The 24098-nt window shown below is 45.6% G+C and overlaps 2 protein-coding genes across 4 annotated transcripts; one reads left to right on the top strand and one right to left on the bottom strand.

Moving 5' to 3' along the window:
• Positions 1-2165: 2165 nt before the first annotated feature.
• Positions 2166-12186, bottom strand: wdr3 (WD repeat domain 3). Its single transcript, XM_062457588.1, has 27 exons — positions 12038-12186; positions 11409-11604; positions 10995-11204; positions 10762-10880; positions 10589-10667; positions 10204-10299; positions 9707-9802; positions 9455-9556; positions 9222-9319; positions 9031-9135; positions 8718-8948; positions 7145-7238; positions 6899-7000; positions 6679-6761; positions 6379-6517; positions 6233-6289; positions 5899-5999; positions 5552-5663; positions 4951-5085; positions 4793-4843; positions 4622-4687; positions 3915-4007; positions 3780-3830; positions 3626-3669; positions 3321-3449; positions 3135-3228; positions 2166-2502 (listed from the first exon to the last, which is right to left on the bottom strand). The coding sequence occupies exons 2-27, from the start codon at positions 11580-11582 to the stop codon at positions 2347-2349; spliced, it is 2817 nt and encodes a 938-aa protein (XP_062313572.1). The 5' UTR covers positions 11583-11604; positions 12038-12186; the 3' UTR covers positions 2166-2346.
• A 160-nt stretch (positions 12187-12346) lies between these two features.
• On the top strand, positions 12347-22401 carry gdap2 (ganglioside induced differentiation associated protein 2). Of its 3 annotated transcripts, none has more exons than XM_062457615.1 (14): positions 12347-12437; positions 13173-13393; positions 14585-14724; positions 14916-15069; positions 15722-15810; positions 16561-16637; positions 16855-17014; positions 17569-17722; positions 17929-18005; positions 18222-18298; positions 18416-18555; positions 20312-20366; positions 20492-20635; positions 21423-22401. In XM_062457615.1, the coding sequence occupies exons 2-14, from the start codon at positions 13212-13214 to the stop codon at positions 21573-21575; spliced, it is 1602 nt and encodes a 533-aa protein (XP_062313599.1). In that variant the 5' UTR covers positions 12347-12437; positions 13173-13211; the 3' UTR covers positions 21576-22401. The 3 variants fall into 3 exon arrangements, with proteins under 3 accessions (XP_062313599.1, XP_062313600.1, XP_062313598.1); XM_062457616.1 differs by lacking the exon at positions 12347-12437 and adding an exon at positions 12568-12751 and having other exon boundaries at positions 21461-22401; XM_062457614.1 differs by lacking the exon at positions 12347-12437 and adding an exon at positions 12568-12751.
• The last annotated feature ends 1697 nt before the right edge of the window (positions 22402-24098 follow it).

Raw genomic sequence — 24098 nt, 5'->3', positions numbered from 1 at the left:
AATTCATGTTTCATATTTTTACGAGCCTTTGTGGATCTGAATTGGACTTTCTCTGTATGCGCACTACTACGTGCGCAAGACTTTCCTTTTGTGTGTGTAGCTTAATAAGAGTCCAGGGGAAACTTGCTCCGCTCTTCCGCCCAGATGAGGGGAGGTGAGCTCAACCAGGCCAGGAGACACCTCACCTCCGGGTGCACACACAAGCAGGACTCCCTTTATGAAACAGCAGGAAACTCACCACGACTCTATAGTCATATGAGAAGATATTTCCATGTACTCTGCGCAGGTGAAAGTGGAGCTGGGTGTGGACAGCATAATGCTTAACACACACAACCATATCAGTGAACTGGTTGGATGCTGTGGCACTAAGAAAACAGGAAATATTCGGCCTTACATAAAACACCATGTAAACGAATCTTAAAAAAATAAATTTGTGGACAAGTGTGTGTAACGTAAACAAACAAGTATAAAAGTTTCAAAGAAGGGAGAAAGAGTTTTTAGGTAGACAGTAGTCAAAGGAGTAAAAGGCAGACACAGAAAGAGAGCATTCATGGAGCCCAGCGGTTCCCTCAGAGAGGAGTGTTGGAGCTGGCCAGCTCTGTGTGTTCTCTCACCTCATCACTCAGCGCATGACTGGACGCACACCAAGACCCCTCACACCGCCATACCATTACCCTAGCAACCAGCTTACATGGGTCTCATTGGACGGACCCACAGTAACTGACCCAGGTACAGGCGGAAGATGCAGTCATGACTGATTGACTGACTGACAGGCTACTATAACGGGCTGCTTAGCTCACCCTGGCTGCCATTCCAATGATGATTCCACTGAGGTAACCTCTCAGGAATAAACCAAAAGTTTAACCCAACAAAACAATTGTCACAAAGTGTAGTCTCATTTTAGAATGTTTTATTCCACCATTACCCAATCCTCAAACAAATACACTCTGTAATACCTACGGTTGTTCAGCAGGTGTCATTAAATCACTAAAATCTAAGATTCAAATCAGTAAAATGCTAACTGGAATAAGGACAATGAACACGTTTCACGTATGTAGAGTCAGGGTGGGACCCAGCTACTGGGCTGTCAGTTCAGACCCGGTCCACTAACAGCTGCAGTCAGGTGCGGGGTCTGAGTTTGGATGACCCCCCTGAAGGAAAGGCAATGCTGCCCCCCAGTGGACATAGCATCATGATCCACATGCCATCGTCACGTTTTCAGTGTCTCGATCACATACGTTTTGAACCGAAAATGACAACGGTTGGGTTGAAAACATAACTTGCGAGTAAGTAACGTTGTAGCCCCACAGGGCTTTCATAACACCTCACCTGAAGAGGCCCAGGCGTAATGTGTACTTGGACAGGTTAAATGATGAAATGCTTTATGTTTGATCAGTCTTCATACTCATTAGTGTAACCACAACTCACCAATGTGATAAGTCCCTCAGGCCAGTACTCAGCAAAAATACAAAGGTTGTGTTAGTGTGTCTGTTCAGTTATTTTTCTTAAGAATTTTTAATTTTGGTAGGTGTGACATTTACGGCTTTAAAACCAAATCCAGCCTCATAAAGAGTTGCCAGCCCTTTTTATGGCCTCGTAAATAGTTAGGGGTAGATTAGTTCATTTTTGGGGGTCTTTTGTTATATTAAAAAGTGAACGGGGATAAGGCGTTTCAAGGTGTCCCAGTCAGGAAATAAACGCATGAGGAAAATTAAGTGTTTGATGTGGGTGTAAAACACATCTAACTGTTGAAGGATTACTGTTCTGTTTTACACAAGGTCAGCACTGACACAGGAAGTCAGTGTTGCGCCATGAAGTACACTTCCTCCAAACAAGGCCTTGGCATCGTAAATTCCGCCTGTACGGGGGGGCCCAACCAGCCCTCCTCTCCGGTCCCAGGCCTATGGTCCCAGCCCTGGCCTGGCACCAGCCCTATATCACCCCCCAAGGCTGCAGTACAGCAGAACCCAGAGAAACAGACATAAATCATACCTGTCCTGCCTCTGTGTGTGGGACTCAAGGAGCAGGGAGGAAGTCAAACATGAAATGTATCTTTTAAGGACCCAGTTTAATATCGAAGTGTTTTATATGGGTCTGGGAGCTGCACTCCTCCAGACTGGCTGACTGGAACAGGGAGAGCAAGCTATAGGAGGCAGGGGCCTGGGCAGGGTTAAGCACGAGCAGGACTCAGTTTATTTGGTACGTGAAGATTTTCATTGAACACTGTTACATTCTATGCGAGTCTTTAGATACAAAAACATCTAATGATCTGTCATTCCTTCCTGTGAGCCCAGAATGTTGGTGGCGGGGAGGATTTATATAAAATCAGTTTTAATGAGACATGATTCAAGCAATGGCGAGGATGGCTCGTTCCCTCTTCTTCCTCTTCCTCTTCTTCTCCCCCAGGCGACCGGTGGCGTCTGCGAAGAACATCACATCCTCCTTGCTCTCAATCTCCCTCTGGAGGAACTGCAGACCCGCACTGTTGAAGCCCATAACATCCTGCACACAGACATTAAACATGATCATTCACCAGAAGGTAACAGTTTTGGGTATCAGGCTGGGGCAGGATGGAGGATGGGGTAGGATGAGGCTGGGGCAGGAGGATGTAGGGGTATGAGGCAGGGCTAGGATGAGGCTGAGGCAGGACAAGACTGGGGGAGGACACTGGGACTGGAGGAGGCTGGGGCAGGATGAGGCTGGGGCAGGATGAGCCTGGGGAGAGGATTAGGCTGGGGCAGGATGAGGCTGGGGCAGGATGAGGCTGGGGCAGGATGAGGCTGGGGAGAGGATGAGGCTGGGGAGAGGATGAGGCTGGGGAGAGGATGAGGCTGGGGAGAGGATGAGGCTGGGGAGAGGATGAGGGTGGGGAGAGGAGGAGGCTGGGGCAGGATGAGGCTGGGGCAGGATGAGGCTGGGGCAGGATGAGGCTGGGGCAGGATGAGGCTGGGGAGAGGATGAGGCTGGGGAGAGGATGAGGCTGGGGAGAGGATGAGGCTGGGGAGAGGATGAGGCTGGAGCAGGATGAGGCTGGGGAGAGGATGAGGCTGGGGCAGGATGAGGCTGGGGCAGGATGAGGCTGGGGCAGGATGAGGCTGGGGCATAGCAGAAGGGACATGGGAGGCGTGACTCACCCGGATCTGGCGTACTCTGGATATGGTGTTGGTCCTCAGCCCGTCTATGGCTGTCAGCAGCATCTGGTTACTGGAGATCTGGCCAAAGTGGATCCTGGACACACATAAGGACAATACTGAAGGCACGGCAATACAAAACACACACAGCTGTAGTGTAAGGGCTTGCAGGTTGTCAGTGCTGTGTACCTAACCAAGAAGAGCAGGCAGCGGCAGACCAGCTCCACCTCCAGCCCGTCCTGGATGTAGCTGTTGAACAGGGACAGCAGCTCTGGCACATAGGGGAACGGCAACACCAGCAGAGACTCCTCCAGTTCACTGAAGACAGCGGGGTAGGATGAGGGAGAGGGCAGGGGCGAGGTGACAGAAGGCAGGGGTGAGGTGAGAGCGTCCATTTGAAGGAGACAGAGCCCAGAGAGACAGAGAGAGAGAGAGGGCAGGGGTGAGATGAGAGAGAGAGAATAGAAGAGAGACAGTCTAGTGTGTATCCTTACCTGGACCGGACCTTCCTAATGACGTCCAGGACATAGCGGGATGGCTAGAGACAGACAGGACCACCGTTACTATGGTAATGTGTGTGTGTGGATCTGAGACAGGTACTATGGTCATTTGTGTGTGCGTTAGTTTGCAGGGCCTCTGTTTACTTACTGACACGTTTCCCAGCGCAACTAGTATAGGATTGGGTTTGGGTAGAGCCAACTGTAAAACACAGCACAGGCCATTAGCAAAAAAAACTGACTTGGAGTTTGAGTGAGTGAGTGTGTGTGTGTGTGTCTCACGTACCTGCTTGCCAGCTGACTCACAGGCATACTTGTGTTCCTCCATCTTCCTGTTCTCGTCCCTGTAGAGTTCCAGAGCCTCCATGATGCGCTCGGCCTGAACACAGCATACAGCGATAGACATATGCAGTGTTACACGCACACGGTTCGAAAACACAGTGCTCCACGGGCACAGAAATACACACATGACACAGACAGACATACACAATCTGATAGAATATTGGAAAAATTATATATGGCTGGGCTGTCAAAGTTAATCAGATAAGAATTTAACACAAATGTGTTAAGATAAAAATAATTACGCAAAAATGTTTACACAGGTACTGGTCGGATGGTGTGAAAGAGTTAAAGGGCCAAGAAAACAAGTGTCTCTGTATTTTCGGAATAAACTAAACTTCTACATGCCTGACCCTAACACTTCCCATAGGATGGCAAATAACTAGCAACAGAAATGTGTTTTTTGAATAGCAAGTTCAGCTACAAAGCCCTGTTAGATGGGTCTTTCGACAAGACCAAAGTTATCTGCGGTTACTATCGATGTGAATTGAGTTACCACCTAGTCCTACATCTAGTCTTAAATACCATTTACTAGTCAAGTACACAGCTAATGCAGACATCCCTGTTAGCCCTGAAATATCTTTCTTGCAAAAAAATGTTGCGCTCGACAGCCCTAATTTTTATAATTTGATAACATGATGAAATGTTACTCACAGCTTTGACAGTCTCGATTGTCTTCTTCCCTGCTAGTGCTGCCTCTCCTTTGGTCTCTCCGGGAACCTGAGACACCAGGAGAGATCCAGTCAGGAGACTAACCCATTTAAAGCAGTGGAGAGACAAGTCAGACCAGGTTCAGGATTGTCAGATCCCACCAGCATCACTCACCACAGTTTCCTCGCCTTTGGCCACTTCCTGCTCGAACTCCGCCTCTCTCTCCTGGTGAAACAGGGGTTACAATCGACTTTTTGGTAACGGTTTGGAGCCTAGGTCCATCTCAGGGGTGTCTGCCCATAGTCCAGGCCCCTCTCTGAATCTCTACCTACCATCTCCCTCTCCTCGTCCAGAATGATGGGCTCCCTCGTCCTCTCCCAGAGGCGCAGGGACTTGTCATGTGACGAGGACACCAGGTGGTCCCCATTGGGGCTGACGGCCAAACACCACACCTCGCGATGGTGACCCTGGAGACACAAACACCCTGGGGGTCAGAGGAGAGGCTGGAAGACAATCGGTTTCTACAAATACAGCTTTGTTTACATGGCAATGGCGCTCTATAGTCTTCATGTGTTCGAAATCTCGGGATAGGAGGATGGACCCTTGTACCCTAACCCTGGTACAGGAGAAAAGCTCTATGAAAGATGGATGTAAACTGGCACCCTAATCTTAACCCTGGTAGAGCTATATCCCAAGACTGGAGGTTAGTGGTAAGAGCAGTTGATTACAGATCCAGAGGTCGCAGGTTCAAATCCCCCTTGTACTATAAGTTGTTTTTGAGAAAAGCTTCTGCAAAATGATTACACTATCATTCTACTGATTTTACTAGTCCTGTACTGAGCCCCTAATTCTAAAGGACACTCTTTCTGATTAACAACTACATCAACATTCTGGCAGATTAAACTGTGGAACCAAGGGAGGGTCAAAGGTCACCTCCAGGGTCTGGATGAGCTGAAACTTGTCTGCGTCCCACTGCTTGATCTTCTTATCCTTTCCTGCCGTGAAGAACAGGTGGGTTTTGGGGACAAACTGAAGGAACATGACACTGAAAGAGAAGAAAAGAACAGATGGGAAAAACCGGTTGCCTGATGCAGAATAGGATGTGATGTCGACATGAAGTCCACATAAAGACAGTCAGCAAATCTGCAGATGAGGTAATAGATCTTGGGTATCTCAAATTCAGGAACTGAGACTGAACAACATTTGGTTGATTCAACAAGCACAACCAGCTCACATGAGAGGGCTTGGGGGAACAGAACGCTCTGGAGTCACAAGCTCACCTGTCATCGTGAGCAAAAAGAGATCGATGACAGTCCCCAAAGTCCAGCCCCCAGATCTTCACGTTCTTGTCTGCAGAACCCGTGGCAATCAAGCTGCTATCCTACAGGGCAAGATAGAGACTCAATATACACACACAGCATTTCACACACGCGACAGAAGTGCACACATACACTAACACTACCATCTATACAAAGACCACTAGTGCAAACTCAAATATCACCACCCTACCTACGACAAACATCCATATGAATGTACACAAATTCCACAGGTGGTTAAGCATACATTTTCAAAGCCTTGTTGTTGTCATGCTGTATTGACAGGCTGAGTACTCACATGAGAGATGTCTAGACACAGCACAGGCAGCTTGTGTCCATACAGAGACAAGAAGAACTGTAGCAGATGGAAACAACATTCATTATAAGTACATAAATCAACTGTAATGTAGTGATCACACTTGGCCTGTGTGTGTGCATGTCTACCTTCAGGGTATCCGTGTAGAAGATCTTAACAGTGCAGTCGAGCAGGGAGACAGCCAGCAGCCTCTGGTTAGGAGAGTATTTCACACAGAGTACATCTTCTTCAAGCTGCAGAGTCCGTGTGTGATTTAGCGTCAGTCTTCTGCAACACGCGCACACACACACACACTGTTAGACCAACAACAATTTGTGTTCATTCCCATGTCAAAGCATTCTCGTGACCGGAGATGGGGCAGGGCCTTTTACAGCGTGAGAGAAAAAGAGATGTTGAAATGTTGTTCCAGAGAGGAAACTTGGGCTTACTTTTGTGCAGAACCTTCGTCCTTAATCAACTCAAACTCCCAGAACTTCACAGTCTTGTCGGCTGCACCAGTCACAATCCCCCTCTAGACAACAAACACACAGCAAGGTGAGCGGTGCATCTCTCTCTCTGACAGAGGATAGGCCAGACTTGGTCAGAGGACAAACAAGCGACCAGAATGTCAGGGGTCAGACAGAAGGACCAGAAGGTCAGGGGTCAGACCTGGTCCGGGGACAGACAGAGGGAATAGAGGGCGCCATTGTGGGCAGCGACCGTCTCCAGAAGGCTTCCTGTCGCCAGGTCAAAGATCTGAAGCCCTCCACTCTGAAAGGAGACATGAAACAGCAGCATGGGTCCAACTGGACTGAGGATACAAAATTACTTTTTTTAAACACAGTGTGTGTGTGCATAAACACCGTGTGTAAACATTGCATGCGTGCGTGCGTAAAACAAAAAAGCGTGTGATACCTTGGTTCCAAGGATGATTTGTCTGTCCCCGGGCACAAAGAGGGAGCAGAGGGCATATTCACATTCCATGGTACGAATCACCTGCAACGTTGACCTGTGAAGAGACGGCTCTTCCTGTTAGAAAACCTTTAAAACTCCACATGTGTGAAATAACCAAGTACCTCTGGACTAGTGGATCTGTCTATACTAGCAACGTGTCTGTACTGCTGTAGAGTGACTTGTCTAGTGAGAGTTTTGGGAGACATCAATCATTTCAGATTGTGCCTAATCACAATCAGTCGAGCAGCTATTGCTTTATTATTTGTTTAATTTACTGTTCTTTTGTCTTATTATTTGTTTATTTATGCGTTCCTGCTGTAACTTATAATGTGCACTGATTGAGTCCCTGAGTGTATGAAGACCATCTGTTGGCAGCATATTACCTTTTTTCTCTATTCACTAACAGAGAAGACTTCATACCACTGTGTCTCTAAACTGGTCATTATTCGTATTGAAGTGTGTGTGTTAACACTCTCTCTCCAATCAACTGGTTGTCTAATACTAACAAACCCAGAACCTAAACTGAGTCACACCGTTCTAGGGGGAACGGGACAGTAATTTCCACAACAATGTATCTGTACTTCTATAGAGTGTCTGTACCTCTACAGAGCATGTGCTACTATAGAACTGGTCTCACAGTGTTTCCTCTATGTTGATTTTGCCGTGGCGGGCCGCCACAGTATCAGAAATAGGGCTGTACAAAATTTTAGGCCGTCTATCAGCAGTGATTGTTAGAGTGCATGTCGGAGAATAGCACGGACACGCACTTCACACCGCAGTTGAGATTGCATGCGTGTGTCCTTGAGAACTGTAAGTCGTATAACTTATTGTGTCAGTTCATTTAAGCCTGTTATTGTATAAGTCTATAGTTCTTTCAAATGTTAATTAAGTTAACTGGTGATTTTCGTTGTTTGTATTCTTCCCCTGCTAGCTAAATTGCACGTCTGTTGATTCGATAGCGATTGCTGCCCTTGCTCATGTTTGTATTTTAGGTGCATTATTATGCTGAAGTAGTTTTAATAATAAATAGTGGGTTTATTGTTATTATTTGCTACAGAATGCTTAGCCTATCAAGATCAAATGAAGCAGACAGTGTACATGCTTCTGAGTGGCCTACCTTAATCGATAGGCTAGGCTAAAGACCACTTACAATAAGTTGTTAGGTCAATTATTCATTGGCAGCATTTATGCCATTTAGAACATACTTTCTTTACATTACATTTATATTTAGTCATTTAGCAGACGCTCTTATCCAGAGCGACTTACAGTAAGTACAGGGACATTCCCCCGAGGCAAGTAGGGTGAAGTGCCTTGCCCAAGGACACACCATCATTTCGCACAGCCGGGGAATCGAACCAGCAACCTTCTGATTACTAGCCCGATTCCGTAACCGCTCCTTTATGAGTGTAACGTGTAACCATAATATAGGTAATATAGGGTTAGAACTTTGTCTTGGCGGGGGGGGGGGGGGGGGGGTTCGGACAGACCTGCCCCCACTGCTAACAAAAGTCCTACAGGAAACACTGGGTCTCACCTGTTCCAGATCTTGACGGTATCCCCAGAGGCGGACAGCACGGCGATGTTGTCGGAGCTGAAGGCGAGCGTGCGAGCGTCGGTGCGGTGTCCCCCGAGGGTGAGGCGGGCGGTCTTGGCCGGGGTGGGAGTCTTGACCCCGGTCCGAAGATTGTACGCCTCCACGGTGTTGTTCTGGAGCAGCAGAACCAGCCTCAGCTCTCCTCCAGCACACAGGACACAGTCCATCCACCTGACGACACAACAGTCAGCCAACGGGTGTCTCTAAAGCACGGTGTGTGTGGTGTGGGGTGTGTGTTTGGCCTTAAACCAACCTGATTTTGGAGGAAGCTTTGATGGTGGTCAGTCTTAAGATCTCGTCTCCCAAGGTCTTCTCCACCACCACGTCTGGGACTTCCTTTTCCACACTGTCCTGAGCTCTATACCAGGAGTCCAATACCGTTACACTTCACATCTTCAGGAGCTGAAATGGTGCTGGTGATAACAGTGATGTGTTCCAACTTACTGGGCCTTCTTCTTGGCTTTCTTCAGCTTCTTGGCCATCCTCCTCTGCACCTCATCTTCAGCGAGCACAGTGAAAACCTCCAGCACTGAGTCAGTACCCTGAGACACAAGCAGCCCAGACTCAAACACTATTCACTACCAGCCCAGACTCAAACACTGTCCACTACCAGCCCAGACTCAAACATCATAGTTGATCATAACCAGTGTGTTCCTGCTGGTCCAGACCACACTTACATGGCACGCTATAATCTTGGCCTTGGCATCTGTTGTCATGGAGACAACCCTGTCCCTGGCCTCTCTCAAGAGAGACCCAGCTTTCTGACAGCTCAGGATTCTCTGTGGGCAGAAAGAAGAAGAGAACGATTTTAAAAAGAGTGTGTGTGTGAAAGCTCTATAAAGAGAGAAAGAGCACAGAGAGAGTGAGAGACAAGTTGAGAAAGGAAAGAGCATTGAAGAGACTCATGGGAAATAAAGTAAAGTTGGTACCTCCTCCAGCTCCTCGTCTGGACCCTCCTCTTCATCACCATCATCGTTAAGGAGGCTTTTCCCCTTCTTCTCCTTGGGCTCGCCTGTCTCCTTTCCCTGAAAAGAGAACACAGTAGCAGAGGAGGATCAGTCTTTAATACTGGAACAGACAGCAGCATTAACTAACCCTAAACCCTTACCCAGAAGAATTAGGCAACAGTAACAGAAGATCAGTTTTTAAAGTCAGGTGGCTGAGCGGTTAGGGAAGCGGGCTAGTAATCAGAAGGTTGCCAGTTCGATTCCCGGCCGTGCCAAATGACGTTGTGTCCTTGGGCAAGGACCTTCACCCTACTTGCCTCGGGGGGAATGTCCCTGTACTTACTGTAAGTCGCTCTGGATAAGAGCGTCTGCTAAATGACTAAATGTAAATACTTCAGTCTCTCGGAGTTAGGACAGCATGTATTCCAGCAGCCCTACTCCACCAAGAACAGACAGATTGCAGTAGGATCAGAGCTCACCTTGTCCAGGTAGTTGATGTCCCAGGCACGCAGCTCACTGTCAGCAGAGCCCGTCAACAGCCTGCTCTGCTGATTCAGCAGCACCATGCCCCACACCTGACACACACACACACACACACTTAACAGCCTATCTAGACAGCAGTGATCAACCGCCCTAGGGATCAACTAAAGATTCAGTAAGTGATGCATACTGTACTCATTGACACAGGGATTCATCAATGCTACCAGACCAAAAGATAATAAAATTACTTCTCAAACCAATAACGAATACAATTAATAAAATTCCAAGAGCAACAATGTTTTCCAGTAAGACAATGGATCGATTGATTGAATCACTCGTCTCAGCAAAGGGTCCTACAGTGTAAACACTATTACCAAAACTCACCTCACTACGATGGCCCACCATGGTCTTGAAGCAGTGCTGAGTGTCTAAATCCCACCACTTCACAAAGCTGTCCTTAGAGCTGTGAACACAAGAGATACATTACCGAATTATAGATACAGGGTTCATCACGTACGGGGTGATAGGCTGTTGTCTGCAGTATGAATGTGTGTTACCTGGTAACCAGAAGGTTCCTGTCCTGGAGGAAGAGAGCTTGTGTGATGGCATCTTTGTGCCCTTTCAGCCTGTACAGACCACACTCGTTGATTACGTCCCACACTATCACATCTGTATCCTAAACAATGGAGACACAACAATCATATCACAAACACGTAATATCTTTAAACCCATAAGGCCTGAACAGATCATTCATTGGGGGACCTGGGGCCACTGTGGGATGGTAGCTCACCCTGGACCCGGTCACCAGTCTGGCTCCCAGGGAGTCGTAGTGTAGGACTGTGACGGCAGACTTGTGTCCGCTGAAGGAGACGTTGCTCTCGCCATCCATCAGGCTGAACACTCGCACCGCTCCGTCTTCGTAACCCACGGCGATGTGGACGCCATCAGGGGAGGCGCACAGGTGTGTCACTTCATGTTTATTTCCCTTGAGAATGAGAATCTGCAGTGGGGTGGGTAGGTGTGGAAAAGGGGGTGATGGAGGGATAGGTGTGGAGAAATGGGTGATGGAGGGCCCATTTACTATAACGAATGGACCTTCAGCCAGGTCAAGTCAGAGGTCTACTGCACATGTGATGTGGCGGCGTCAAAACGGTTATGGTGCAACTGCGGTCTACTATTGAGTTAACCTCCAATTCCAACTCACCTTCTCTCCTTTACGTATGTCCCATATGAAAACATGTTCGCAGGCTCCTACTGCAACGTAGCGTCCCTTCTCGCCGCCCCGCAACGTAACATAGGCAATGTTGGCCTTCTGACTGCCAATCACACCGAAAACTGCGCTCGCGGCATAACGCAGATACTGCTTGGTTAATCCCATGGCCGCGAGCCTTGTGACTTGCCTATTAATGATAATTGAGAACAAAGATATTTGAAGGTGACAGTTTATCATAACATGACTGGTGCCTGAGAGATCTCAATTAACAACGTGTATGATCCCACTATAAGAAGTTTTCTCCCTGCGAGCTACTACGGCAAATAGCAAGTAGGCGAGCAGATGTTGAATGTGGACACTATTAGATCACATAATTCCCAAATAAACTGATGATCCTGGATAGGTAGTTACAGTAGCTAACAAAGTGCTACAGCAATGTTGACAGCATAACCCTTCAGTAGCTGCTACTACTAGCATACCCACGTGTTGTTTCATACAGCGTGTCAACGAGGTTGCAACAAAATGCATGCTGTGTATGTACTGCAGTCACTCATTGCAACATATATTGCTACACAAACAACTTAAAATGTAGTGTAACATGACTAAAATGTTAAGCTTACTTGGTAAAAACTGTAGAAAATAGGCGTCTGTCTAGATTGGTAGGTCCTTAGCATTCAGGTTGAAGAGTTTTCGCTTGATTTCATTGTTAGTCCGTACTAATCAAACATAAATCAACATCGAATCAATTAGATATTTTAGATTTAGCTAGTCCCAGAGTTTCGTCCCAGTCTAAAATAGCATTTTGTCTTCACTTTTACATATTTCAAACTGCAGAGTACAACGCTGGTGTGTAAAAACGTTTTGGTTTTACACATTCGGTTATCCATTATTACAGCCTGTGAACGCAACTAGTATACTTTCTTAAAACGAAGAACAACTGGAAAAATAGAAATAAGCCAAGACCATACAACCAAGGACCTTGAAAATACGGTATCATCGGGCCAGAGACATATAAGATAAGTAAGCAAAGTTTTTTCTGTTCTTTATATTTTTAATATTTTCTGACAACAAGCTATGCTTTTACACTAAATATGTCATTTTATTGTATGTCCCTAACCAAAGCGGAAACAGCTATCAGGAGTCAGCTGACCAGGAAAGATCGGTTCACGCAGAATCACGCTCACAATAAACCTAGTAAAAACATTTTGCAATATTTGTGGAGATGAGAGGGTCATGAGGACGCTCGATATTCGCCGCTTGGTGTAAACATTTTTGTCGCATTCTGTAGACTTTGTTTAAGTGGACTTTCGGTTGACCAGTGGTAAAAAGGGACGGTGCGTGTATTCGGGCTTGGTACAATATTTAAATTGTGTTTTTCCAGCAATCTTAGCTAGCTCAATTACTGTATTTTGGATCGCTGACACAAGTTTTACTTCCGTCTACCTGGAGGGCTGTTGTAGACTTATACGTCAAATACGTGCAATAGTCCTTTAGCTAGGTTAAGAATGGCTGTCAAAATATGACAGTCTTGCTGTATTATGGATAAGCATTGGTATTGTTGTTTTCCAATTCTTCAGTATCTGGGTAATCAAATACCATCATTGGAGAAAGTCTGTTTTGGAATTACGTTGTTCAGCCGATCTGTATTCTGCTATCTAGTACATGACATCCATGGTTGCCTGTGTGTGCGCGCATTTATTAAGGTGTGAGGCTGGAGGGGGCTCATGTTTCTGTGGCTGTGTATTCCTCCACCAGCGTGGGCAGTGTGGAGCTGTGAGGTCCAGCCAGGGCAGGATGGATCCGCTGGGAGCGCGCTCGCAGTTTGTGGACGTCCAGACGCTGTGTTCCTGGGACCAGCAGCAGGATCCAGAAGGAGGGGAGGCCCCAGTGGATCAGTGTGACAGTGTCATCAGCCAGCAGGCCTTCCCTTCCCCCTTCCCATTCAGACAGGACATCAACCGCAAGATTGTACTCTTGTGAGTGTCTTGCTCTCCTGTCAGTCTGGCTCTACCAGTGTTGCGTGCAAACACCGCTTCCTCCTCGGCTTCTTCCTTCTATTGGCTCGTTCGTTCTGTGCTCTCACCTGGCCTCTAGTTTGCTCTCTGCATGTCTCATGGTGCCTTTCTCTCCTCTGCTGTCCCATTGTCATGTCTCCCCTCAGAATCAGAAGACTCAGAAAGGGTTTTAATCGCCATGAAAGTTTGCACAGACAAGGAATTTACTTTGGCAGGAAGGTGCATACATTCAACATATAGGAGTACATCTTAAATAATAGGAGTAAATCTTAAATACATCCTGAGCGTCCCTCCCTAGTTCGCCGTAACCTTTTGACCTCTAAACCGCTGTAAGAAATAACACCTAAGGGGTGTTGAGGTCAGCCTTCAAAGTGCTCCTGTTCCTGCTGCGCTGCCACTGGGTTGACCCTCCCTTCAGCTCCTGTGGGCACAGCCCTTGATAAGTCCTCTTTGTTCAGGAGCACATGACAGCCCTGGGTCTCCGCTGGGCAGGAGGCTCTCAGTAAGGCCCTTGTACCCAGGCCTCCCACATTCCTGCTGCACATACCTCACGCTGCCACCGAAGCCCTCTGTAACCAGCTTTAGCAGCTGGAAAATACTATCATGATACCTATGAAGGGGCTGTCTGGTTTGAAAGGATGCAGGTTAATTCCCTACCAAGCTGGGATCTTCAAGTACTCAGCTTTATTTAATATGAAATCAACTTTTTCCACTATCCTACCTGTTAAAGTGGTTTGTTCTATAAAGTGTCAGCACAGTTAGTGAAATAGAACTGACACAAATGAGACTGTAAACTAGGCTTTAACTTGAACTGGAAATTACAACGATTCCTCTTTCATAAATGTTAAGACTTGGGCCTCAACTTGTGTAAACTTGAGTACTTCCTGATTTCGTGTTGTAACAAAGTCTGAGTGGTGAATCTCACATTGTGCAATTCTAACATTGATATTACCTTTGGAGACTCACTATGATTTATGTATCTCAAGGATCTAGATTTACATAAGTGGAAATAGTCCTGATTGCTTGAGAAAATACTTTAATATTTTTTTCCCACAACGTAAAAAGCCAAACCAAGCTCTATGAAGGTTATTACTGTAAGTGTAGCAATCAGGTTGTAACCTAACTCACTGAGGATCCTTTCTCACCTGTCAGCACGGGCAACGTGGCCTTGCTGAACTGCACAGCCATCGTCAACACCAGCAACGAGACCCTGACAGACAAGAACCCCGTCTCTGACATCATCCACCAGCACGCTGGACCTGAGCTTCGGGAGGAGCTACTCAAGCTGAAAGGTAGGGGGCGCCACTCCCAGACACACCCAGGGTTTTCATACGTGCATCTTCTGCTTTTAGCATCTGGAACAGGAAGGATTGGGGTTAGGGTTGGGGGAGATCAAGTGTATCATCATGTTGGGTTGGGGGTTGAGTTAAGGTTTTTGCTGGGTGAGATGCAACCTATCAATATGCGTATCATCTGCCTTTAGGATGCCGGACAGGGGAGGCGAAGATGACTAAAGGTTTCAACCTGGCGGCTCGCTTCATCATCCACACGGTGGGCCCCAAGTACAAGGCCAGATACAGGACAGCCGCGGAGAGCTCTCTCCACAGCTGCTACAGAAACGTCATGCAGCTGGCCAAGTAAGACGCCCGCTGGCCTACTGCACTGAGGGCCATGTACAGGATGGTGCTGTAAGGGAGCTGCCTGTCTGTACTGAGGGTTCTGTAGCCACAAACATGGGTTTACTTTGGAATTCAATAGGGTTTTTCCTCCTTCATTGTTTACTAGATCTCTGCTTGGTCATGTCGAAAGTACTGCTGCGATACACCCATAGGTGACGCAGTAATCAATTATTTAAGTTAGCCCTAGTGGCTAGACTGGTGTCTCCTCCGGTTGACTTAAAGGTCAACTCAAGGCATTTTCATACTTAAAATCTCATCAAAGTCCGCTCAACTTGAAATATTGTTTTCTATAAATGTATGTAGTTTGCCCAGAGATGCGTTCCAAATCATTTCTCACAAAAAATACCGTATGGCTCTGTCTGAAGAAGATATACAGTATGGTTGCAGCTTAAGTTTCGGTAGTGTTTCAGTGTTCTCACTGAAACACCAGCTGAAAACTCTACTTTCAGGAGCTGATAGAAAGTAGGTGTCCTGAGAAGTTGTTTATCAACAAGTCTTGTTTAGGAATCTGTTTAATTCTCTCTGCTCAGGTAAACATATGTTGTGTGTGTGTGTGTGTGTTTGAGTCAGTACAGATGTGCAATGATGTTCTTCCTGTTCCTCCCACCAGAGAGCAGTCCATGACATCTGTTGGCTTCTGTGTGGTGACCACTGCCAAGAGAGGTTACCCACTGGAGGACGCAACGCACATAGCCTTCAGTGAGTTACACACACACAACCACGCAGCTACACACAGAAACATACACACATATCCAAACAGATACATACACACACATACCCACAGTTACACATTCATGCAATACACAATCATTTCTTTAGGCAAATAGCATATCCTTAGAAGAAGAAAAAAAATCCCTACATGTGTTGTTCATTAGGTCGAAGGACACTCATAGTCCTACTCCAGGTTTCTAACCAGAATTCACAATGAGTTCAGTAAATGGTTCGGTCAGTGGCTTGTCACACAAACTAACTCGATTCACTAACAAACTGTAGCTTTCATACTGCCACATAATGGCAAGCCTCACATGCCATCTTAATGACCATATACAAACAGCATAGTAGTCAACCAAACACACTGTGGCATTCATGGGTACTATACATACTATACTGGTATTAAACAAAGACAGATACCTCAAGTTAGCCAACTGCTCTTGGTACTGTGCGTGGGTCATGTTCATCGTCTTAAGTGCATGACATGACTGGATCTCAGACTTATAATGATGTGCTGATATGAAATTACTGGAAAGGTCTGAGGGCGTGGCTGTTGAAGTGTGTTACTTGGTGTGTAGAATGCTTGTTGTTGTGTGTTACTGTGTGTAGAATGCTTGTTGTTGTGTTTTACTGTGTGTAGAATGCTTGTTGTTGTGTTTTACTGTGTGTAGCAGGCATGGTGAGGCGTGTTACTGTGTGTAGAATGCTTGTTGAAGTGTGTTACTGTGTGTGTTGCAGGAACAGTGCGTAGGTTCCTGGAGAACCATGGAGAATGCATTGAGACGGTGGTGTTTGCTGTGTCTGACGTGGAGGAGGTCAGTGGCTCTTCTCGTTTCTTATAGGAATATAATGTGACATTTTTTGTGTTTGAGGTCATTAATCATGCTTTAAAGGAAAAAACTACAAACTGAAGGAGAAAATAAGAAAAATACAGCATGTGTCTGTACATGTGTGTGTCGTGTATGTGGTTCACCTGATTGTGTGCATCTGTATAATCGCGTGTGTGTGTGGTGTGTGCGCTCCGTCCTCCAGCCTGTGTACAGGAAGCTGTTTCCTCTGTACTTCCCTCGGTCAGAGGAAGAGGAGCGGGCCTGTCTTCCCCTCATCCCTGCTGATATCGGCAACTCTGAAGGGGAGCCTGTGGTCCCAGAGAGACAGATACGCATCACAGAGAAGCCAGGCAGTCTGGAAGGTAACACGGCTGCTTCACAACATAACTGGCGCAATAGACAATAGCCAACACAGACACCGACTCTGGAAGCTTACATCGATTACTACTAGGCCTGTTTGATTCATTGTTTGGTTGACATTCTGGGGCTCTTCAATTGTTACCATAGCAACCCCTTCCTCTTGTGTGTGATGGCCTGTATTAGTGCTGGGCAATAATGGAATTACAGCTGCCATCACTTCATTCTCTCCTGCTAATCAGTCTGGTGTAAAAACACTGTAATCTCCATAGAAACCCAAGCTGTGGACATGGCTGAATGGACACATCACAGCTGCCAGTGGAACATTACACATACACACACACATTTGTTAGCATTAATCATACAAGGAGCTGTCTTCCTGAGGGAACAGCATGTTCAGCTAGCTACCAAGTTGTGTTCGGCTAGCCATCATAGACTATGAGTCCAATAGGAGTGTCTCTAACCAATAAACCAACACCAATAAATCAGGAAGTTCTGTTTCTTCGGTAATACACGTACTAAAAGCGCTAACATGGTGTACATGTGAACCGTTGTGTAGATGAGTGTCAGGAAGAGCAAAGCCTGGATTCAGACCTGGGCCAGGTGGGAACACATGCCTTTGCCCGCATGGAGGGAGACGTGGACAAACAGCGCAAACTCATCCTGCAGGGCCAGCGTTCTGAAGCCACCATGCAGAAGCAGCACCAGAGGAAGTGAGTCTCTGAACCACCAGCCGCATTTCCCTTTCACACCTGCATGACCACATGTACCCTTCACCCTAACGTACACCATAAACACATGTCCCCTGCACCGTAAACACATGTCCCCTGCACCGTAAACACATGTCCCCTGCACCTAACCACATGCACCCTATACCCTAACCCTTTTTGGTAATTCTGTACCCTGTCCTTTCTTGCAGTTATAACCGGTGGTTATGTCGTGCCAGAGCAGAAGACCTGTCTGACATAGCAGCACTCAAGGCTTTATATCAGACGGGTGAGAACTGTGCGTGTGTGAGAACCAGTCTTATATAGAGGCCAGTTACGTCTTGTTTCCACCTCGTTGAACACAGCAGCGGGCCGCAGCAGTAATCCCTTTTCAAATGTTTTGTTCTCGGGATTAAATGTAGCCAGTAATGAAAGGTTGTGTGGTCACTGGAGCAGAGCACGCCACTTCCCTCTGTCTCATGCAGCTGCATGTGTGTTCCCTCAGGTGTGGACATGTGTGGCAGGACTGTGATGGTGCTGGTAGGGAGGAACATTCCAGTCACCCTCATAGACATTGAGAAGGTAACAGACCGGCCTGTGAGGACTGCACCTTCAGTTCTTGAATGTGGTCATTTGTTTCACCTTTTGTGTGTGTGTCTGTGTGTCTGTGTGTCTGTGTGTCTGTGTGTGTCGTTGCAGGCCTTGCTATACTTTATCCACGTCATGGACAACATCACAGTGAAGGAGTACGTGATGGTGTACTTTCACACTCTGACAGGGGAACACAATCATCTAGACTCGGACTTCCTCAAGAAGCTATATGACATTGTAGATGCAAAGTAAGAACCCATACAAAGCTTGTATTTACTTTGCGGTTCCCAAACAGGGAAGTAGGTCATTATCGTGTGTGTGTGTGTGTACTAAGCTTCACATTGTGAAGGGCTGTGGTTCGCAAAGGATGTTTGAAGTGCTGAAAGTGTAGAGAATAATAATAATATATTCACTTACAGTAGCAAACACTTTCATCCAAAGCGACAAATTAGTGCAGGGGGATATGAAACCTCATCCTCTTGGACTGCAGTCTAATGCTCTAACCACTAAGCTACACCCAGAATCCATCCAGATGTGGTAATTGGGATGGTAGCATAAAATGAGACCACCATCAGTCCTCTCTCAAATCAGATGCATTTTGCTCTGTGAAAACAAACAGCAGTTGGCCAGCATTTTAGATATTCTTGGCCAGCTCTGGTCCCTGGATAGGTTTAATCTCATCCAAACAAATGGTGCTGTATGGCCAGGGTCACATCACATCCCTTTCAGGCTAGTGAAATGATCTAGCTTTTGCTTTGGAAACCTGGATCTGACTTTTGGAACAGGACCTAAACTTGGAGAGGGTTCTCAAGGGGAGGGTATTAGTGGTGACACATTGTTACACATGCTAATGTTTGGAACAATTGTGTTGTCCCAGGCAACTCTGGACAGTAAGAGTTCAGCGTGTTCTTGCTGTGTAGTTAAGCATATGTTTTCCATTAAATAATTTAACATAACATCGACTAAAGCAAAAATCTGCCTTTAATGTCTTTTGGTACTGAACCTTATAAAGTTTTTGCTAAAAAGTTACTGAAGTTCTAACATGAATATATAATAGACTGAAGGGTACATTTTGCGGTGCTAGCAGTTATATTACCCTCATCATGTCTTCTTATCTGTCTTATCTGCTCAAAGAGGATGAGGTCAACAAGCAGTCACTATTTTCACCGCTTTCTCACTGCTTTTTCACAGAACAACAAACTCAAAATGAAAACCAGTCATCTCTCCACTAGTCACTGGCCCATCCATAGACTACACTAGACAATGAGAACACATCCAGGTCACATCTCATATTGTCCATCTCTGACTGGAATGTTTGGACAAATCATGAGAAACAAGATTTCTTTGAATGTCAGTTTCTAGATCAGATAACCAGCTTTCCTGTTTCACTGGAAAACCCCATTGATGAAAGGCAACACCAACTTTGGTTTCTGTTTTTCAAGTATCAAATTAGAAATAGATTCATTAATAACATTGAATGGCTATGTCACCTTTTCCGGAGAATGTCCTGGACTCGCTTTCTATGCCCAGGAAACCCAACCGTTTTAATGTTTATGGGAGCAGTTCTCTGGTTATGCTCTAGGGGCAGCATAGCCCAGACCTGCACCCATATGTTCAGCTCTGTCTAGTCCTCGCTATGTTGAGCTGTTGGCAACACAACTTACTCACAACGTGGGTGGCGTGTTCTTCTCTGATGAAGGGGTATTAGAGGATGCAAAATGCACTATGCATTAGGTGATTTGGAAAACATAAGGCTACAACCGTATGTGCAGTGAAATCCTATATTGGTGAACCGTGTGAAACATGGTGGAGGAGTGGTTGTCCTATATGTGTGTGTGTGTGTGTACCTGGTATAACTAATGATAACTGATGATAATGATAACTCTTCTGCATCCAGACTCAACTAAGACGAAAAAGTGCTGGGATACAGATTGTTTACAATATTTACGTGTAATTCTAGCTGTTGGTGCCATCTTTGATGTTCCTTGTTTGTTTGACACACAGGTTCAAGAAGAACCTAAAGGCTTTCTACTTTGTGCACCCTACATTCCGCTCCAAGGTAACCTCTTAGCTCTAGACGTTTCACTAGTGTTTTACAACGTATGGAAATAGTTCAGCCCCAAGCGGTTCACCTCAGTCTGTAACTCTGAACCCTGACGAACCGTGACCATGTGTCTGTTTCAGGTGTCCACCTGGTTCTTCACCACATTCAGCGTGTCCGGGATGAAGGAGAAGGTGCATCACGTAGACACCCTGCAGCATCTGTTCACCTGCATCCTGCCCGAGCAGATCGACATCCCGCCCTTCGTACTGGAATACGACTCCAGGGTGAGAGCTGCAACAATAACTTAGGTTTACCTCAGACAAGTAGAAAGTCGAGCTGTTACCTTCGGCTGGCTGAGAGACAAAAGACCTGAGGTGAGAGGAAGGCAAGGGCACGCCTGTGTACTTTGCTGGAGTGTCAATCTCCAGGGTCTAGCTGCTGGCAGGAGTTTGTGTAAGTTGCTGTTTACTGGTCAGTTTTGACTGGTTTGGAGTGTGTTCAGGGCAAAGGTTTGTTTTTTCAGAACATGGTTGTCTACAGACAACAAGCAGAACGATGTCTAGTTTTAAACCTGCAACATAGGCAGGCCTGCAGCCAACTCCGGTAGTCTTTGTGTTATCAGTGATTCAGACCAGGGTAAAACGAGTTACAATGCAGAATCAATGAGAGCAAAACAACAATAGCCTGTTAATTAAATATCTCACTTGCACTGAGAATTGACAGTCGAGGGGTAATGCCACAATCACTTCCCCACAACTTCAGATGACAGGTAGGTTTGTAGAGTTGGGCTAATACATCTGGATTCACTAGACTGATGAAGCTTATGCTGAGTAGCAGGTAAACCAGCCTAAAGATGGAGTGTCTGTTGGTCATAGGTCTGGGTGGGTTCAATGGGGCTCAAGCAGTATTGTGATGTACTGGAAGTTTGTGCTTGGTTAGGTGCTCATGTCAGGACCGGGTTCTTGGTAGATGCATGTCCTCAACACCACATAATATAGACATAACCTATAAATCTGCAGACATTACCAATCAATCTGAATGCAAACATTACCTATCAATCTGAATGTACAGATGCTGCTGACCACATACCGCGTGTGCCTCCTATTTAGATCCAGAGGCCTTCCCAGTCCTCACACTCCTCCACCCTGTAACCACCAACCATTCAGTGCTCTCGCAAAGGGGAAAGTTCAAGAACTGGCCTGCTGGGTTGGGCCTCGGGCCTGATGGAGCCAGGGTGTCTGGACACTGACGGACATGCAGGACACATGCACCCTGTGACAGTCAAGACTCATTCATCTACGATGTTCTCCTGTAAACCAGCGTGAACATAGTGAGATGACAGACGGCTCCTCCTTCAAATGGCAAACTGTATTTGTGTGTGTGGCATGTACAGGTGTAAATATTCAGTGTCAGACAACTAATGTCATGGTTTTACATGTTGAAACTTCACTACAACTTCAGTTTTGTTTCATTGTTTCACAAGCATTTGCAGTTATTGTTCATCTTGGAAACATTTAAAATGTGTTGAAGGATGTCTGAACTTCCTCATGATGTGAGTGTTAAACACACTGAAATATTAGAAGTGTCACAGTGGTTTGCACTATTGCAATGGAGGCATTTAGTAGAACTACATTCACAGTTTTATCTGAAAAGTATATAATATATTCTGAAGGTTTTTTTAGTTTTTACCTTTTTGTTTCAACATACTAATTACTTTACATCTGTTTAATCATTGTTGACAGTACTTAACAAAGAGTCAGTGTGCAACACCTCACATTGAAAAGTTAATTTATGGTTTACCTGCATTGTACCCAATCTCACTTTGCTGAGATGCTTTTTTCTTTTCTTCAAGTAAGCCAAATTTCAATGTTCAGTGTGTATTTTCTGATTGACTTCAACTCAAATTAAATTTCTGCTTGTCTAATTAAACTGGGATGAGATTAGAGGTAGAGGAATTGAAGTTGAATTTAATGCTGTCATTTTAAAGTAATTTTCCTTCCTGTTAGTGTCTTATGACTGTACCATTTGAAATATATTTTCTTTGATTCTTCCTTTTTTCATATTGCCTTTTTTGAGACGCGTGTTGCCTAAGTAGCAGAAGTTTGGTCTCAATAATTTCAAGGCAGGTATTCCTGTAGTGAAAACCAAATGAACTGATGATTGTTAATATGGATGCAGACCACTTCTGTGATCCTTCTCTACTGTTTATTAACAGAACTGCAACGTTACATCTGGGACTCCTGTGTGAGCAGGACCATGGTAGTGAATGCAGTCAGGTTACAGCTGTTATTTAGCGGCATGTATCTCAGCTGGAGTTAGTCTGATTTACTTATTGCACCGAAATGCAGTTATCACATACACATTCCCACATCAAACATAATTTTAGGATGGATTTTACAACACTTGTACTAAATAAACTATTCTACCATTCTGAGCTGTGGTCTATGTTAGTGTGTTTGGTGCATTTGGTGCATGTGATTGCATTCACTTCTTATTTTATACACCTTCATCTGATATCCAGACAATTGTAACATTTCACCATTTACCCTTAACTTCTACGCTTTTTGTGTTATGAGTATAATGCAATCCCTGATACAAAGAAATTGAGTTTTTGAAATTGTAATTTGGGAACTGTGTTGTGTTTCCATGTGTATAAAACTGTTGTAATTGTTAACCTTTATGTCATTTGCTGGCCTGTAATGGACCATCTTTCTCTAAAGTCAATGTGATGAATAATTGCCTAGTTGACGGAAGGTTTAATACACACTTCTGTCCTTTTCACACAAAAACAGCAGGTGTTTCACACACAATAACTTTTTACCCCTCCCTCATGTCCCACAGAAAAGTTGTGAAACTGAAGATGTGAAGTTGTGTTGTTGATAAAACTCTCCTGCCCCCTCTCCTGTCACCTACAGCACTGTCCTACCCCCTTTCTTCCCACCTAGCCTCACCACCCTACGCACACGACTTTTTTTGACATTCATTCATCAAAGAGGATCTTTATTTATGAAAGATAAAGTAATAGAGGTGGATGTCAGGATGTTCTCTTTGAGAGAGAAGGGCATAGGAGTAAATCTATCATTTACGGACTTTCCTCTGTGACGGCCAGGGGATTAGCTGGCCTGCTGTGGACACGCACCTGGCTCTCTGCTCTGCTGTGGTTGTTTTGATGGCTGGAGAAGAACACCTTGTCTACACAGGAGCCTGATGCAGGATACTCAAACTAAGCTCTATGATAATAAATCACTTTTACCGTTTTCTCTGCGTTAGTCACAGGGTGACTAAGAGAGCAGCTTGACGACCAGCTCTCCCAGGTAGACACTAGCAAACAGTTCAATGGCCTGGAGACTACCTGTCATGGAGGTAAGCCTTCCAGCATCTTAGTGTTGTTTTTACAGGTCATGGGGCAACGCTTTTACATTAACAAAGCAGCTCTACGGATCAACCCACATAGAACTACCAGCAATCATACCCCTGGTATCTCTGTAGCTTTGTCTCTGTCAACACAACAAGAAGTAAAATGACTACTAAATATTTGTCAGTCTACTCTCGTTCTCTCTGTAAAAGTCTGAGTAAATGAGCGAATAGGAAACCCCTTCAGAACATTAGGTTTCTATTAAATATGATGCAGCATGAAGAACTGACCTGAGTGCCAGGAGTCAGGTTTTAGTAGAATATGCTGTATAATAAATTGTTTCCTGTGACAGTCTGTGTTATCTCCGGAGCTCCGTGGTCTTGCGGTGATAG

Source organism: Osmerus eperlanus, chromosome 3, assembly GCF_963692335.1.
Source record: "Osmerus eperlanus chromosome 3, fOsmEpe2.1, whole genome shotgun sequence".
Lineage (NCBI taxonomy): Eukaryota > Metazoa > Chordata > Actinopteri > Osmeriformes > Osmeridae > Osmerus > Osmerus eperlanus.
Note: the sequence above shows the minus strand (reverse complement) of the source record. Positions and strands in the feature narration are given on the sequence as shown.